Source organism: Elephas maximus, chromosome 14 (assembly GCF_024166365.1).
Source record: "Elephas maximus indicus isolate mEleMax1 chromosome 14, mEleMax1 primary haplotype, whole genome shotgun sequence".
Classification (NCBI taxonomy): Eukaryota; Metazoa; Chordata; class Mammalia; order Proboscidea; family Elephantidae; genus Elephas; species Elephas maximus.
The window spans coordinates 94,633,896-94,652,814 of NC_064832.1; the positions used below are offsets into that span (position 1 = coordinate 94,633,896).

Consider the following 18,919-nt stretch of genomic DNA (forward strand, 5'->3'; position numbering starts at 1 on the left):
GTTCCTTCAAAATATTAGTAATTGTAAAAAAAGCTAAACCTCCAGAATGTGCCGGCTCATGTGTTTACGCTTCCCTGTTGCCATCGAGTCGGTTCCGACTTGTAGTGACCCTGCGAGACAAAGTAGAACTGCCCCACAGGGTTTGCAGGGAGTGGTAGGTGGATTCGAAGTGCCAACCTTCTGGTTAGCAGCTGAGCTATTAACCACTGTGCCACCCAGGCTTCATATTTAAGCTTACTCTCTGTGTATTTAAAATAGCTATCCTTCTACTTCTTAAACAAATTTTAAAATTTGTTTTATTATCAAACTGTTCATACTTTCGTACTGTGATATTTGGTTTATAGAAAGGCTGACGGGTGTTCCTCCGCATTTCACAGGAGACTCCAGTGGATGGGTGACTATATGGGGTGCAGTCCACGGACGAGCTGGCAGTGGGGCAGTCACACAGGAGTGCTGTAAGTGTGTTGGTTCAGACACGCGGTGTCAGCTTTGCAAACAACGGGATTCGTCGCGTGTGGATTTATGCGGATAGTGTGATAAGATCCCTTTAGAATGTCAATTTTCGTTGCTTGTATTTTAGTGGCCAGCTGGTCTACCGTCTGCCCCCGGGACAGAAAAGATTTGAAGTAGAAAATGACTGTCTTCATTTATACCAAGTTTATGGATTAGTCTGTGATTGCAAGAATATATAGGTGTTGTCCAAATGGTCAACAGTTACTCTGAAGCAAAGATGAAAGGATAAGAGGACAGGTAAACCAGGTTACTGGAAGAGAAACATCCAGAAAGGAACTAATGAGAGTGTTAACACAAGGTGAAGAATGTAACCAATGTCTCTGAACAATTGGTGTAGTAATTCTTACATGGGAACCTAATTTGCTGGGGAAACTTTCACCAAAAACACAAGAAAATATTATTTAAAGACAAAGAGAGAATATACACACATCGAATAGTTGTGACAAACAGTAAAGCTTTTCTTCCTCTTCTTTGCTTTCTTCGATAAAGATACCAAGTGCCCACTCAGTTCCAGCCCCTAGGTTCTTCCTGAACGACTTCCTGGAAGTTCTAGTGTTTTCTTCCTGTCGTCTTGCACCCATCCCATTATGAAGATCCCTGCTGTATACATGGGCGACTTTGTGTTTGTTTTTGTTTTTTAATGAAGAGGAAAAAGCATAGGATCAGAAGTGTACATCAGAAAAATTCTTCACCCAGAAGTGCAGAGAGTAGATCAGAGCAGTGGTTCTCCACCCAGAGTAGCTGCCCCCAGAGGACATTTGACAATGTCTGGGGATATTTTTGCTTGTCACAACGGGGGGCTGCTACTGGCATCTAGAGGGTAGAGGCCAGGGATGCTGCTGAACGTCCTACAGTGGACAGGACAGCTCCTTGTAACAAGAATTATCCAGCCCAAATGTCAGTCATTTGGAGGCTGAGAAACCCTGGATTAAAGGAAAAAAAAATGGTAAAAGAGATGCTAATTATTATGTTTATTGCAGTGCTCCAGACATTATACTAAGGGTATAAGCCAAGCAGGCAACATTGGGGAGAGTGAGGTACAGAGAAGCAAGAGACATTTCAGAAGAAGGATCCACAGAGCTTGGGGTGTGAGTGGCTCGCAGGTGAGGAATGACCAGGGTTATGCTGCTCAGCTGGTTTAGGCAGCAGGCTTGGCTGGACCATGTGAACTCTCTTATCCGCAAACACTGGATTTTTACGCTCACAATGCAAGTGTTATACTTTTATTTATTTATTTATTCCAGCTGTGCCCTACCATCCCCAAGGTATTTTTTAAGTACTTTATACTTTTTTTTTCATGTTGTTGTAAAAAAAAAAAATAGCATAGCATGCTTCTGAAATACCTCACAGGGAGAGGATGAGGTTGGCACATTATTTTTGTAAAAATATGGTAGGTGTTCCAATCATGGTTTTTAATCTAATAACATAACCACTTTCCTCAATGTCCCTAAGCATCGAAGTAAACATTACTGAAGTTACTTTTAGCAAAAGGAGCTAATTAGCATGTTAGGATATTTTTCCAAATATTTTCCAAGTACTTTTGCAGTAAGTAGGTACTCAAGAAATGCATGTCGGATTTACTAAAATCCAATGAAATGCATTTTAAGAATAAAGTCTGGATAAAAGTGATCTAAAAGAAATAGGGCAATTGGAAACAACTTGTAATCAGATTTAAATAAATAATAATAAAATGTAGATTTGAAATTTGCCAAGAAATTTGCAAGACAGCTACCTGGCTAGCCAACTAAAAGAAATTCATATTTGTGCCCATTCCAAAGAAAGTTAATCCAACAGAATGCGGAAATTACCAAATTATACCATTAATATCACACGTGAGTAAAATTTCACTGAAGATAATTAAAAAACAGTTGCAGCAGTACATCAACAGGGAACTGCCAGAAATTCAAACCAGATTCAGAAGAGGATGTGGAACCAGGGATATCATTGCTGATGTCAGAGGGATCCTGGCCGAAAGCAGAGAATACCAACAAGATGTTTATCTTTGCTTTATTGACTATACAAAGACATTCAACTGTGTGGACCATAGCAAATTATGGATAACATTGAGAAGAATGGGAATTCCAGAACACTTGATTGTGCTCATGAGGAACCTTTACAAAGACCAAGAGGCAGCCATTCAACCAGAACAAGGGGATACTGTGTGGTTAAAATCAGGAAAGCTGTGTGTCAGGGTTGTATCCTTTCACTATACCTATTCAGTCTGTATGCTGAGCAGATAATCCCAGAAGCTGGACTCTGTGGAGGAGAATGCGGCATCAGGATTGGAGGAAGATCATTAGCAACCTTTGAAATGCAGATGACCTTCCTTCCTGAAAGTGAAGAGGACTCACTGATGAAGATCAAAGACTACAGCCTTCATTATGGATTATGCGTCAAGATAAAGAGAACAAAAATCCTCACAACTGGACCAATAAGCAACATCATGATAAACGGAGAAAATACAGGAATTGTCAAGGATTTCATTTTACTTGGATCCACAATCAATGCCCATGGAAGCTGCAGTTAAGAAATCAATTGACGCATTCCATTGGGCAACTCTGCTGCAAAAGACTTCTTTAAAGTGCTAAAGAGCAAAGGTGTCACTTTGAGGACTAAGGTGTGCCTGATCCAAGCCATGGTTTTAAATGCATGTGAAAGCTGGACAATGAATAAGGAAGACCAAAGAAGAATTGCTGCATGAATTATAGTGCTGGCAAAGAATATTGAATATACCATGGATTTCCAGAAGAATAAACAAATCTGGCTTGGAAGAAGTACAGCCTGAATGCTCCTTAGAAGCAAGGATGACTTGACTTCGTCTCATGTACTTTGAACATGTTATCAGGAGGGACCAGTCCCTGGAGAAGGACATCATGCTTGGTAAAGTAGAGGGTGAGCAAAAAAGAAGACCCTCAATAAGATGGATTGACTTAGTGTCTGCAACAATGGACTCAGGCATAACAATGACTGTGAGGGTGGCACAGGACTGGGCAGTGTTTTGGTCTGTTGTACACGGGTTGCTATGAGTCAAAACTGACTCTGCGGTATCTAACAACAACAAATTTGAAAATAACTCTCATTTTCTTAGCTCTATCAAGACAAAATATTCACTGGTCAGAGGCAAAAATCAAACGCTCCATAAATATTCTCTCAATCACACTCTTTCTCTTCTATCTTTTTCTCTCTCTCTTTCCCTCTCTCACTTGTAAGTGCACCACACACAAGCAAACACACCACACACACGGTGATTGTCCCAAGAACCACATTGTCCTGAAGTCTCTGTAATTTATCACTCCTTTATTGGAAACCCTGGTGGTGTAGTGGTTAAGTGCTATGGCTGCTAACCCAAGGGTCGGCAGTTTGAATCCGCCAGGCGCTCCTCGGAAACTTTCGACAGCACTGGCTTTGGGTTTTTGGGTTATATGCCATTATGTTAGTAGCTAGAATTTCCTGGGTGGGCTAACGTGCTCAGCTGTTAACTGAAAGGTTGGAGATTTGAGTCCACCCAGATGCACCTTAGAAAAAAGCCCTGGAGATCTATTTCTGAGAAATCAGCCCTCGAAGCCCTATGGGGCACTGTTCTACTCTGACGCACGTGGGGCCTCCATGAGCTGGAGTCAACCCGACATCAACTGGTTTATCTTTGCAATTAATTATGCGAGGTCCTTCAAAGTAAACTCTGAAGTCTTTCTCTTTTCTTCTGAATGCTTCAGTTAGATGTATCTTTGGTTTTCTCAGCTTTATAGCTTCTCTGTAACTTTAACCTTCCACTTTTAACTCCTAGTAATGAAAAGCAAATAACCCAATGAAAGGAGTACAGCTCCGCTCTCCAGGTATCTGACTTGATTGAAACCAGTAAGTTGCAATAGTGGTTACAGCAGAGCCTGTATCTAACCCTTCTCACAGCTCTAAGAAAAGTTTGAAAGGGGAAAACGATTACATTTCATTTTAATCAACAAGGACTTATTGAACAACTACTTCGTGCAATCAGATTGACGTTAAATTGAACTGAGTTAATCGTAGTCATTAAGACTGACAAAAACATACCATGTTTCCCAATAAGCAGAACTTAATCTTGCTTCGTTATATGCCTTTATGATATTTAAACATTTCTATGGGTTCCTTGCTTTTGGACGGCTTCCTTCAGATCTGTTACACGCCTCTGAAGTGATCACTGGAAACCAGAATTGAGATAAACACCACACAAGCCTGTAGTTAATTAGGAGAGAATCCTTGTCTGCTTGTATTCTGAGCCTGAGTAAGTCCTTTAAACAGATGTAAATTTTATGGATTCAGTGAAAAGAGAACAATGTCAGTCAGAATAAAGTTGTACCTAAAGAATGTATTTTTTTTTTTCCATAGTGAAATCTTCCCTTTTTTGTCCCTTAGTTCTAAACCAATACCCACATCACTGTGACTGCAGAGACACTGAGCTGGAATGTATAAATGCTGACTTTAGATCTGTGCCAAGGATTTCCAGCAATGTGACGTTACTGTGAGTAGAACTCAATTCTTTACATTTGTCCCTAAAGTCACATGGAAACCAAGAGAACTTAATCTCTCTTTGTTCTGTTTTTTGCTACTTATATATTAACAAAATGATGGAGAGATGGATGGATGATGGATGGATGGATGGATGGGTGGATGGATGGATGGATGGATGGATGATAAATACATAGATACATAGATAGCTGTCATCGAGTTGACTCCGACTCATGACAACTTCATGTACAACATGGAATAATTTGTCCAAGATTACAAAGGTGTTAAAGGTTCATGGGGCGTGATTTTCTGTACTTTCATTAAAATTTTTTGAGAGCCTTGGGAAATTCGTAGTCACGTCTTAATAGGGTGATGTATATGTCGATTAAGATTTTTAAAAAATTGTTGTTTGCTTTAGGTCATTGTGTTTCATTAAATTTTTCAGAGAGTAAAAGAGAAAAAGTTAAATTATCATCATAGACCTTCCAGCCTATTATACTAACTGGTTAAACTTGTCAGACAATTTGTAAACGTCTTTAATTTTGGATTTATGAACTTATCATTCTCCTATGGAAAAATTTTTAGTTATTACTGTTAATTTCAAATGAGTGTTGAATAGTGTAGAACAGCATCAAACGTTTTCTTTTCAAGCATGCAGCTCCTATGAAAGAGTCATAAAATCCATAATGAAATCTGCCTTACATGTCATTTTAGGTCTCTTAAGAAAAACAAAATCCACAGCCTTCCAGATAAGGTTTTCATCCAGTATACACAGCTTAAAAATATGTAAGTAGCTATTAAGAACATACTTATGAGAAAACTCTCATAATGTTTTGCTCAGAATGTTTTTGATCTAAAAGTAAAATGAAATATAAAGTTAATTAACCTTTATCGTTAATTTATTTTTCTAAATGTACCGAGCATTAAGATTAGAAGATGAGTCATTCAAAAGTACATTGTCTTTCCATTTCATAATTTAAAGCAGCTGAAATGATTTTGTTTAAACTTTCTTTAGAGAGCTAAATTGGAGTTGAGATCAAACATCTCAATTAAAAAAAAAAAATCTCCTGAAGTGTTCTTTGAACCAAAAATAGCTTAACTTAATTAGTAAAGTATGTCTGCTTTGAACATTGTGCTCTTTTAAAGAATTATCTAGGTGAGATCAAGGGCAACTCGGAAAGGTGAATGAGAAGCTCAGGGGCAGCGAGTTTAAGACAATGGTGGTGGGAGGCTGTGGACAAGGATGGCGAGAACGGTAGCATTCCTTGAAGAATGTAACCAGTGTCACTGAATCGTGCATGTGGAAATTATTGAAATGGTTTATCTTCGGCTGTGTAGACTTTCACCAAAGTAAATAAATTAAGAAGAAAACACACAGTTCCACGCTTTTACTGAGGACTATTCTAGAAATGCCAGAGCAGATTCAGAGGCAGTAGTTTCATTTTAACTCGGAGGAAGTACGTTAGCATAGACAGGAAGCAATGGGATAATTTAAAACGCATAATGACTGGAGGGCTGTCTCCCCGGGTAACAGGAGAAAACACAACTGTAGCTTAAGCAGTGATATTAACTTATCTGATGACAGAAAATGTCAATAAATAGGCCATGGTTGTTGTTGTTGTTAAGTGCTTTGAGTAACTTCCAACTCATAGCGACCCTATGTACAACAAAAGGAAACACTGCCCGGTCCTGTGCCATCCTCACAATCGTTGTTATGCTTGAGCCCATTGTTGCAGCCACTGTGTCAATCCATCTCGTTGAGGGTCTTCCTCTTTTTCTCTGACCCTCTACTTTACCAAGCATGATGTCCTTCTCCAGGGACCGGTCCCTCCTGATAACATGTCCAAAGTACGTGAGATGTAGTCTCACCATCCTTGCTTCTAAGGAGCATCCTGTCATACTTCTTCCAAGACAGGTTCTTCTGGCAGTCCATGGTATGTTCAATATTCTTCACCAATGCCATAATTCAAAGGGCGTGGTTAGCAGATAAGAAATGGTACCCAGTGAGTTGCCTTGGTGGCAGCTTCATACTCTTGCCCCCTAGTCATCTTGCTAATTTCACAAGAAATGTGTCATTGCTAAGCGCTGTCCCCTCTATCCCGTACTGGTGAACTTGACATTTGAGCTAGGTGTGGGTCCTTGAATTTATCCCTCTTAAATTTCATCCTGGAGCCCTGGTGATGCAGTGATTAAGAGCTCAGCAGCTAAGTGAAAGGCTGGCAGTTTAAACCCACCAGCCACTGTGTGGGAGAAAGACGTGGCAGTCAGCTTCCATAAAGATTACAGCCTTGGAAACCCCATGGGGCAGTTCTACTCTGTTCTCTAGGGTTGCTCTGAGTCAGAATCGACTCGATGACAATGGGTTTGGTTTGGTTGGTTTAAGTTTCATCCTGTTAGACTCAGATTTTATTATCAGATTGTCAAGATCATTTCGGATGATACAACATATTCGCTATTCTCCCAGCTTTCCGTCATCTGCAAATAAGATGGATGTCTTTTTCCAAGTCATAGAGGAAAATATTGCAGAAGTCATGGCAAAATTATCTTTCCATCATCATCATTCTTCAGATAAGGATGTATGTCACTATTTTGTCCATAAAAATCTCATAAAACCACTGGATCAATGCCTGGTAGATGTACAAGCAATGTCAATCTTAAAGGACAAAAATGAGGTTGTTTGGACCTGCCCTATTCCCCCTGAACCGTCTGCTTCACTTTCTCTTTGAGACACTCACAGACAATCATCATCATAGCCTGTTCTACGATCCTGTCCAGAACTAACATTGACCTTATCCAACTGTTGTTGTTAGGTGCCACCGAGCTGGCGCCAACTCATAGCAACCCCACGTACAACAGAAAGAAACACTGCCCGGCCCTGCACCATCCTCGCAATTGTTGTTATGCTTGAGCCCATTGTCACAGCCACTGTGTCAGTCCATCTTGTTGAGCGTCTTCCTCTTTTTCGCTGACTCTCTACTTTACCAAGCATGATGTCCTTCTCCAACTACAGCTTGTGAAACCTGCTTATCTGCTGACCATGCCCCATTTATTGGCATTTCCTGTCATCAAATAAGTTATTATCGCTGATTAAGCTACAATCCTGCTTTCTCCTATTACCTGGGGAGTCAGTCTGTGTCCGATCATTACTGGTTTTAAAGGACTTGATAGCTTCCTGTCTATGCTTGCCCTGCATTCACCATCTTTAATTTTCCAGGTGCTGTTCCTTTCTCCAGATTCCTTAGTAGTCAACGATGACTCTGTGCTCTCCTTTTCAGGGTTTCTCCACTTCTAGGAGAAATTATCAAAACCGGAGGACTTTTATTCATTTTGATTAGCATGTTGTACCCTCTGGGGCTTTACCTGATTTGCCCTATGCCTGTGTCCTCTGTTCAGTTCTGAGGCCACCTTCCTTGACTGAGAAGACAGAACCAACGTACAAGCAGAGAAAGGAGTAGCTGTTTCTCTTGCACTATCTTGCAACACTGTATAAACTAGATCCCAGGCGGCAGGCTTACTTTGCCTTTAAGACTTTGTTGTTTCTAGAATACAGGTAGAAGTGCATTTCTATTCCCCATGACACTCTTCATAGTCTGAGTTTTAAGCATGGTGTACGTCAACCTTCCCCTGTCATTCCACTCCTGTGAAACCCTCAGATTTATCCTTGAGTTTTTGAAGGAAGACCTAACTGACCCCGTAACCTGCTGCCTAGGTGTGGACGTTCCTCCCGTTTCTCTCGCAGTGCTGTGCACACCCTAGCATATGTTATAACAGATACACGTTGCTGTTGTTGGATGCTGTCCAATCAATTCCCACTCATAGCAACCCCATGTGACAGAGCAGAGCTGCCCCATAGGGTTTCCTAGGCTGTCATCTGTATGGGACCAGATCGCCAGGTCTTTCTTCCTGCAGAGCCTCTGGTTGGGTTCAAAGCTCTGACTTTCCAGTTAGCAACAAGCACTTAACCACTGCACCACCAGGCCTCCTTAATCATGATTTTAGGGGCCTTGAATGCCAGGAAAGGAGCCCTGGTGCTGCAGTGGTTAAGCACTTGGCTGCTAACTGAAAGATCGGTGGTTCAAACCCACCAGCCACTCCTTGGGAGAAAGATGCGGCAGTCTGCTTCCGGAAAGGTTTCCGGCTTTGGAAACTCTATGGGCCGGTTCTACCCTGGCCTCTAAGGTCACTATGAGTCAGAATTGACTTAACAGCAGTGAGTTAATGCTCGGAATCTGGACTGAATTCTGCTTGAGCAGGAAAAAGACATGCACCAAAATGTGTTTTTAGACCGTACTGGACTAATAAAGCGGGAGAAAGATGTGGCAGCCTGCTTCCATAGAGATTTACAGCCTTGGAAAACCTATGGGGCTGCTATGAGCAGGAATTGACTTGATGGCAGTGGGTTTTGGACTTTGGGGTTAATAAAATTAATCAGCATTTTTAAGTTACATTGGAATATCTCTTAAAAGATCCCAGATTTAACCTTAAGTGAGTTCCTGGTCTGGAACGTTCTAAATAGCCACTGTGGAGATGAGGTCGTTTGTTGTTATCGTTGTTGGGTGTTATTGAGTTGTTTCTGATTCGGGACAACCCATGAGACAGAACAGAACTGCCCCATAGGGTTTTCTAGGCTGTAATCTTTATGGGAGCACATGGCCAGGTCTTTCTCGCACAGAGTCACTGGGTAGGTTGAAACTGCCAACCTTTCTGTTAGCAGTGGAGCGCTTAACCCTTGCACCACCAGGCTTCCTTCTCAGGCAACTTAGGGATAGGCAAAATAAATTCCTAAGTCAAAATGAAATTTTAATTGCCAAATGAATTAAACGTTGCTCAAAGGATCTACTGTTTTTACTACTGATCCATCTTGTAAAATGTCAGGTCTGTCTAAATTTGTGGGGGAAGCGCTTTCATGCGACCTTTCAGAGAAATAAAACACGACTTACGAGACCGACTCTTACAATACCTTATCACTGCTACCATGGAAACCGAGAGCAGTTCTTCTCCTTGTAACACAGACCTTATATAAATTAGGAATTCCTTCTTAAACCGAATTCTTGTTAAATGAGACTATTGGCATCAAAATGTAATTCAAGCAGTCCGCGTGGCTCTTGAATATAAAATGTCGCATTAAAATAGCCTATACACGTGGGTGTCATTAAAGCACTTATTTGCTTTAGTTTCGGGTGCATAAATTCCTGGTGTTTCTGCTTGAGAAGTCCTTGACAGCTGAAACAGCAGGAATTCATGAACCAGTAAGTTATTCTTAGAAAAGCCATTTCGTGTGAAGTATATTCAATGGGCTCAGGTCTCAGTTCTGAATAAAGAGAGGACGACACTTGCCAAATTGTCATCTTTCCAAATTTTTCCTCACATTCATGAAGCTACTTTGTGCAAAGCAGAAAGGAGATCCAGGAGGACCAAGTTAAGATTTAGCAACCTAAATCTGAGACATGAGACAAGGAACTTTGTAGTTCTCTTTAGGGCGGCAGCAAGCCCACTAAACAGAAGTTGAGTCGATTCCGACTTGTAGCGACCCCATGTAACAGAGTAGAACTGCCCCATAGGGTTTTCTAGGCTGTAATCTTTACAGGAGCAGATGGCCAGGTCTTTGTCCTGCAGAGCTGCTGGGTGGGTTCAAGTTAGCAGCCAAGCCCTTAGCTGTCACTCCACCAGGCCTCCTTAATAGAAGACTAGGTGTTCTTTCTGCTTAAGGGGTGTGAGTCTTGGCTCCTGTGGTGAAGGCCCACTAGCTGTATGCCCTCAGGTGACTGGGCAGCTCATTGGCTCTATTCTCCCATTCGACATCAAACAAAAGCACAAGGTCAAATTTACAACCCACGACTATACCCACCTCTTGAAGATGTGACAACATGTGTGTAAAACGTTCATTGCACTTTTAAATTCATTATTGTGAATGAAATGCAAACGCCACTAGTTAAGTAGTGACTTTACATTAAAGAGGCACATCGCTATGCCTAGGAGCCCTGGTGGCACAGTGGTTAGCATGCTCAGCTGCTCACCGAAATGTCGGCAGTTCAAATCCACCAGCCGCTCTGTGGGAGAAAGATGTGGCCATCTGCTTCCATAAAGATCACAGCCTTGGAAACCCTATGGGGCAGTCCTATTCTGTCCTATAGGGTTGCTATGCATTGGAGCCACCTCCATGGCAATGGGTCTCTATGCTTATAGTATTAAATACTTTTTTCTATTTTCATTGGTTGTTGTAACATAACTCATCATGTTAACTTTCATTATATCACTGCAAAGGCTCTGAATATGTTACGACAGATACCGATCTGTATGGGTGCACTGATTCATAGCAGAATTTTCACCAAAAGCAGAATTTATGCTGTAGCCTAAATCATCTCCCCGAAGTCATGGTGCAGAAGGGTGGTGTTGGGATGGCACGCGGTCACACTGTGTTTCAAGCTTACTTTATAGGGTTGAAATTAATGCCTTGTATATCGCTATGGGGTGTAACGCATGTGCTCTGTGTTGCTGTTGGGTTCCACCAAGTCAATTTCAACTCATAGCAACACCATGTGGTAGAGTAGAACTGCCCCATAGGGCCTCCTAGGCTGTAATCTTTATGGAGCAGGTTGCCAGGCCTTTCTCCTGCAGAGCTGCTGGGTGGGTTTGAACAGTCAATCTTTCTGTTAGCAACTGCACACTTAACCATTGCAGTGCCAACATTTTCCACATGGTGCTACACTTAGAAATCTTTTTGCAGCACCTGGGACCAAGGAATGGGTTGGTTGAGAAGTGGAAGCTGATCTAGGCTTAACCTGGCTCCCTTAAGGGCTCAGGGTGTCCATATCCTGGGACACCTGTAGCTGGGAAACGCTACCCATTGCCATCGATTCCATTCTGACTCATAGCAACACCGTAGGACAGAGCAGAACCGCCCCATAGGGTTTTCAAGGCTGTAATCGTTACAAAAGCAGGCTGCCATATCTGGTGTATTTGAACTGCTGACCTTTCAGTTAGCAGCTGAGTGTTTAGCCACTGCGCAGCCAGGGCTGTTGTAGGGTATAGTCACTGCCCAACAGAATCCAGAGTGCAGCCAGGTCCCTAATGAGCACATATCCTACCAACTGTTTTGCAGTGAAGTATCATTACAATTAGGAGCTCTGGTGGCGAAAACACTTAAGCGCTCAGCTGCTAACCAAAGAGTTGGCAGTTCAAACCCACACAGCCGCTCCAGGGGAGAAAGCCTGGCAATCTGCTTCCACAAAGATTACAGCTAAGAAAGCCCTATGGAGCTTTCTATGCCGTCGCATGGGTTCGCTATGAGTCAGAACTGACTCTATGGCACCCAACAAGTATTTTAGAACCAAAGTGTCTATAAAAGGGTGTGTGCCCTTTCAAAAAGGAGCCCTGGTGGTGCAGTGGTTAAGCACTAACCGCACGGTTGGTGGTTCAAACCCACCAAGTGGCTCCATGGGAGCAAGACCTGGCGACTGCTTCGATAAAGACTAAAGCTGAGGAAATCCCGTGGAGAACTTCTCCTCTGTCACACGGGGTCTCTGTGAGCTGAAAGTCGACTGGACAGTACCTAACAACGACAACAACATTGCAGTTAAGAAAGTGTCATATAGTAGCTTAGGAACCAATTCAAATCAAAACACGAGATGTGGAAGCCATTCAAAAGATTAAATAGTAGTTTGTCACAATTACTATTCTGGATATTTTCTGCCCCTGACGACCTTTAGGAAATTTGAATGAGGGCTACCTCTCGATCGTATAATGAGGACAGGAAATAGAGGTGATTTCCGTAGCTACTCCTGAAAGCACTGTTTCCCAACCAACAGGGCATTGTTAAGTTGCTTCAGAGGTTGGGTCAACCAGCCCTGCGAGCTGAAGCTGGCACAGTAGCCCCAGTTCAGCCACCGATGCCCTCTGTGACCTTCAGCAACTCTCTCACTTTGCATATCGAAGTGGAAAATAATAAGACTTGCTCCTTTCATTTTTCACTGGAATAGAGTAGAGAGAAATGAAATGTTAAAGGCAGAACTGTGTGCTGAAAGAGTAAGAAAGCTTTTAGCAGTAGCAGTAAAGAACCGGCTGCTGTCACATGGTGAGCTGTTGCTGCTGTTGTTAGCTGCCACCGGGGTGGCCCCCAACTCAGGTTGACCCCGTGTGTTACAAAGCAGAACTGCTCCATTGGGTTTTCTTGGCTGTAATATTAATGGAGGCAGACTGCCAGGACTTTTCTTCTGTGGTACTGCTGGATGGGTTCAAACCACCAACCTTTAGGTTAGTGGAACAGGACAAACCATTTACGCCACCTAAGGACCACAGCAACCTCCTTTCAGAACAAAAGGCTGCCATAGTCCCAGTTTGCAGAAACAAATGAGTTCCCCCCTCAGACACAGGACCCCAGGGTTTAGTGGTACAAGTCAGAGGTTCCTGAGCCCCACTTCCCAGGCACCACGCGACAGCATGCATCAGCTTGGTCCTCAGCCACCTCTCATGGATCGCATCTATCCTGCAACATAAGAATGGAATTTTGTGCTTCATAAGCCAGTTTCTCAACATTACCTCAAAGTGAAAAAATGTTTGTTGTTGTTGGGTGCCATTGAATCAATTTTGAATCACAGCGACCCCATGTGACAGAGTATGGGGTTTTCTAGGCTGTGAACATTACAGGAGCAGATCGCCAGGTCTTTGTCCCACGGAGCTGCTGTGTGGGTTCAAACAGCCAACCTCTCAGCAGCTGAGCGTTTAACCATTGTGCCACCAGGGCTCCTTCAAAAAAAAGTGCAGAAAACATTAAACAACCTAATAAAGAACATAAACCACCATCACACGACTGTTCAATCTTATTCCTACCAGGTTTCTTCAGCATAACTGCATTAGACACATATCCAGGGGAGCATTTTTTGGATTATATAAACTACAGATATTGTGAGTAACTCCTTTATCATTATACTATGGGTATGATTTTAAGAATAAATTAAAAGAGTAGACTGGTGCTTTTTAGTGGTTTGACTAGGTTGTAGAGAAATGGGAGGAATCAGTTATCAGAGAATATTAGATGAGCTAGTAAACTGAAAGCATTGCTAAAAGAACCCTACTTTCACCTGAACTTGGTGACAAACACTCTCTTAACCTTGTCTTCTCCAGCTTGGGTCACTTCCACAGCGTCTTAGCATTTTATTTTTTTCTGACACTTGCTAACTTATAAAATATAACATAGTATAGTACAGTGTAGTATAATACAACACCACAATATATTTTATAGTTTATTATTTTATATCATTATTTCATTGTAACACTATCAACATCCATGGAAGTAGCAGTCAAGAAATCAAATGATGTATTGCATTGGGCAAATCTATTGCAAAAGACCTCTTTAAAGTGTTAAAAAGCAAATTGTCACCTTGAGGACTAAGGTGCACCTGACCCAAGCTGTGGTATTTTCAATCACCTCACATGCATGTGAAAACTGGATGATGAATAAGAAGAAAGAATTAATGCATGAATTATAGTGTTGGTGAAGAATATTGAATGCACCATGGACTGCCAGAAGAATGAACAAATCCGTCATGTAAGAAGTATAGCCAGAATGCTCCTTAGAGGCAAGGTTGATAAGACTTCATCTCACGTGGTTTGGACTTGTTATCAGAAGGGACTAGTCCCTAGAGAAGGACATCATGTTTGGTAATGTAGCGGGTCATCGAAAAAGAGGTAGACCCTCAAAGAGATGGACTGACACAGTGACTACAACCATGGGCTCCAACGTAGCAATAATTGTGTGGATGGCACAGGATCAGGCAGTGTTTCATTCTGTTGCACACAGGGTTGCTGTGAGTTGGAACTGACTCTACAGCACCTAACGACAACAAATATTATATTATGTTACACAAGTTGTCCCTGAAAACCATTACCCAGTGAAAGCCTTATGAATCACAGTAGAACACTGTCTGATATAGTGCTGGAAGATGAACCCCCCAGGCTGGAAGGCACTCAAAAGATGACGGGGGAGGAGCTGCCTCCTCAAAGTAGAGTCGACCTTAATGACGTGGATGGAGTAAAGCTTTCGGGACCTTCATTTGCTGATGTGGCACGACTCAAAATGAGAAGAAACAGCTGCAAACATCCATTAATAATCGGAACCTGGAATGTACAAAGTATGAATCTAGGAAAATTGGAAATCATCAAAAATGAAATGGAACGCATAAACATTGATATCCTAGGCATTAGTGAGCTGAAATGGACTGGTATTGGCCATTTTGAATCAGACAATCATATAGCCTACTATGCTGGGAATGACAACTTGAAGAGGAATGGTGTTGCATTCATCCTGAAAAAGAACGTTTCAAGATCTATCCTGAAGTACAACGCTGTCAGTGATAGGATAATATCCATACGCCTACAAGGAAGACCAGTTAATACGACTATTATTCAAATTTACACACCAACCACTAGGGCCAAAGATGAAGAAATAGAAATTTTTATCAGCTGCTGCAGTCTGAAATTGATCAAACTTGCAATCAAAATGCATTGATAATTACTGGTGACTAGAATGGAAAAGTTGGAAACAAAGAAGAAGGATCAGTAGTTGGAAAATATGGCCTTGGTGATAGAAACAATGCCGGAGATCGAATTATAGAATTTTGCAAGACTAACGACTTGTTCATTGCAAATACCTTCTTTCACCAACATAAATGGCGACTATACACATGGACCTCACCAGATGGGAAACAAATTGACTACATCTGTGGAAAGAGATGATGAAAATGCTCAAAATCATCAGTCAGAACAAGGCCAGGGGCTGACTGTGGAACAAACCATCAATTGCTCATATGCAAGTTCAAGCTGAAACTGAAGAAAATCAGAGCAAGTCCGCGAGAGCCAAAATATGACCTTGAGTATAGCCCACCTGAATTTAGAGACCATCTCAAGAATAGATTTGACACATTGAACACTAGCGGCCGCAGACCAGACAAGTTGTGGAATGACATCAAGGACATCATCCATGAAGAAAGCAAGAGGCCACTGAAAAGACAGGAAAGAAAGAAAAGACCAAGATGGATGTCAGAGGAGACTCTGAAACTTGCTCTTGAGCGTCGAGCAGCTAAAGCAAAAGGAAGAATTAATGAAGTAAAAGGACTGAACAGAAGATTTCAAAGGGCCTCTCGAGAAGACAAAGTAAAGTATTATAATGACATGTGCAAAGAGCTGGAGACGGAAAACCAAAAGGGAAGAACATGCTCGGCATTTCTCAAGCTGAAAGAACCGAAGAAAACATTCAAGCCTCGAGTTGCAATAGTGAAGGATTCCATGGGGAAAATATTAAACAATGCAGGAAGCATCAAAAGAAGATGGAAGGAATGCACAGAATCATTATACCAAAAAGAATTAGTCGATATCCAACCATTTCAAGAGGTGGCATATGATGGGGAACCGATAGTACTGAAGGAAGAAGCCCAAGCTGCTCTGAAGGCATTGGTGAAAAACAAGGCTCCAGGAATTGATGGAATATCAATTGAGATGTTTCAACAAACAGGTGCAGTGCTGGAGGCGCTCACTCGTCTATGCCAAGAAATATGGAAGACAGCTTCCTGGCCAACTGAGTCGAAGAGATCCATATTTATTCCTATCCCCAAGAAAGGTGATCCAACCGAATGTGGAAATTATAGAACAATATCATTAATATCACATGCAAGCAAAATTCTGCTAAAGATCATTCAAAATGGCTGCAGCAGTATATCAACAGGGAACTGCCAGAAATTCAGGCTGGTTTCAGAAGAGGACGTGGAACCAGGGGTATCATTGCTGATGTCAGATGGATCCTGGCTGAAAGCAGAGAATACCAGAAGGATGTTGACTTGTGTTTTATTGACTATGCAAAGGCATTAGACTGTGTAGATCATAACAAACTACGGATAACACTACGAAGAATGGGAAATCCAGAACAGTTAATTGTGCTCATGAGGAACCTTTACATAGATCAAGAGGCAGTTGTTCGGACAGAACAAAGGGATGCTGATTGGTTTAAAGGCAGGAAAGGTGTGTGTCAGAGTTGTATTCTTTCACCATACCTATTCAATCTGTATGCTAGACAAATAATACAAGAAGCTGGGCTATAAGAAGGAGAACGGGGCATCAGGATTGGAGGAAGACTCATTACCGACCTGTGTTGTGCAGATGACACAACCTTGCTTGCTGAAAGTGAAGAGGACTTGAAGCACTTACTAGGGAAGATCAAAGACCACAGCCTTCAGTATGGATTACACCTCAACATAAAGAATCAAAAATCCTCACAATTGGACCAATGAGCAACATCTGGATAAATGGAGAGAAGATTGAAGTTGTCAAGGATTTCATTTTACTTGGATCCACAATCAACACCCATGGAAGCAGCAGTCAAGAAATCAAAAGATGCATCGCATTGGGTAAATCTGCTGCAAAGAACCTCTTTAAAGTGTTGAAGAGCAAAGATGTCACCCTGAAGACTAAGGTGCACTTGACCCAAGCCATGGTATTTTCAATCACATCGTATGCACGTGAAAGCTGGACAATGAATAAGGAAGACAGAAGAAGAGTTAACGCCTTTGAATTGTGGTGCTGGCGAAGAATATGGAATATACCACGGACTGCCAAAAGAATGAACAAATCTGTCCTGGAAGAGGTGTGGCCAGAATGCTCCTTAGAGGCCAGGATGGCGAGGCTGCATCTTACATACTTTGGACATATTGTCAGGAGAGATCAGTCCCTGGAGAAGGACATCATGCTTGGCAGAGTACAGGGTCAGCGGAAAAGAGGAAGACCCTCAACGAGGTGGACTGACACAGTGGCTGCAACAACGAGCTCAAGCATAACAATGATTGTAAGGATGGCGCAGGACCGGGCAGTGTTTCGTTCTGTTGTGCATAGGGTCACTATGAGTCGAACCGACTTGACGGCACCTAACAACAACAACAAGTTGTTCCCAACTTACAACATATTCAAGCTATGAGAAACTGTGCTTATGGCTGTCTTTTTTTTCTCTTTTCTTGTACATCTTATCACTAGTAATGTTGCAGTGGGTAATTTGCTGATATTATCATTCTCAGATGTTCGCTTACAGATGTTCAAAGGTCAGATTTGTAAAGATACTGAAAATAAAAGGCAATAATGATGAAAAAAAAGAAAGATATTTGACTTAACGTCAGAACCAACTTACCATGGAGTTTTCGGAATGGAACTCCATCATAAGTCTGGGGCTACCTATATCATATCACATCACATCACGTCATGTCACGTCACGTCACGTCACGTCACATCACGTCACATCACATCATGGAGCCCTGGTATCACAACACTTAAACTCTTGGCTGTTAACAGAAAGGTCAGTGGTTCCAACCCACCCAGCAGCTCTGCAAGAGGAAGACCTGGTGATCTGCTCTTGTAAAGATCACACACAGCCTAGGAAATCTCATAAAGAAAAAACCAAACGCTCGTTGCTGGAGAGTCAATTCCAACTCATCGTGGCCCTATGCGATAGAGTAGAACTGCCCCATAGGGTTTCCCCGGCTGTAATCTTTATGGAAGCAGACTTCCACATCTTTCTGCCACAGAGCACTCGGTGGGTTCAAACTGCTGACCTTTTTGTTAGCAGCCAAGTGTTTAACTGCTGCACTACCAGGGCTCCTTAGGAAACCTTTGGGGCAGTTCTACTCTGTCACATGGGGTCACCATGAGTCAGAATGGACTCAACAGTGCCTAACAACAACAGCATATATACTATGTTACTCTTCTGTGACATTACATTACATTACATTTGAGTACCGGGATATAATAACTCGGTATGTGGAATGCTTTTGTCCTCTTTGGCCACATCCTTTTTAGACCAGCATTTTAAGTTAGCAAGTGTTAAAAAAATAAAATGCTAAGATGTTGTGGAAGTGGCCCAAGCTGAAGAAGACAAGGTTAAGAGAGC

At 42.0% G+C, this 18,919-nt stretch overlaps 1 protein-coding gene across 1 annotated transcript in view; it reads left to right on the forward strand.

Moving 5' to 3' along the window:
• RXFP2 (relaxin family peptide receptor 2) overlaps positions 1-18,919 on the forward strand; it is a 76,513-nt gene that overhangs the window by 22,843 nt on the left and 34,751 nt on the right. Inside the window, exons 4-7 of the mRNA XM_049853078.1 lie at positions 378-455; positions 4,903-5,008; positions 5,710-5,781; positions 13,828-13,899. Of these exons, the coding sequence (XP_049709035.1) occupies positions 378-455; positions 4,903-5,008; positions 5,710-5,781; positions 13,828-13,899 (328 nt within the window). The remainder of the gene's footprint in view (positions 1-377; positions 456-4,902; positions 5,009-5,709; positions 5,782-13,827; positions 13,900-18,919) is intronic.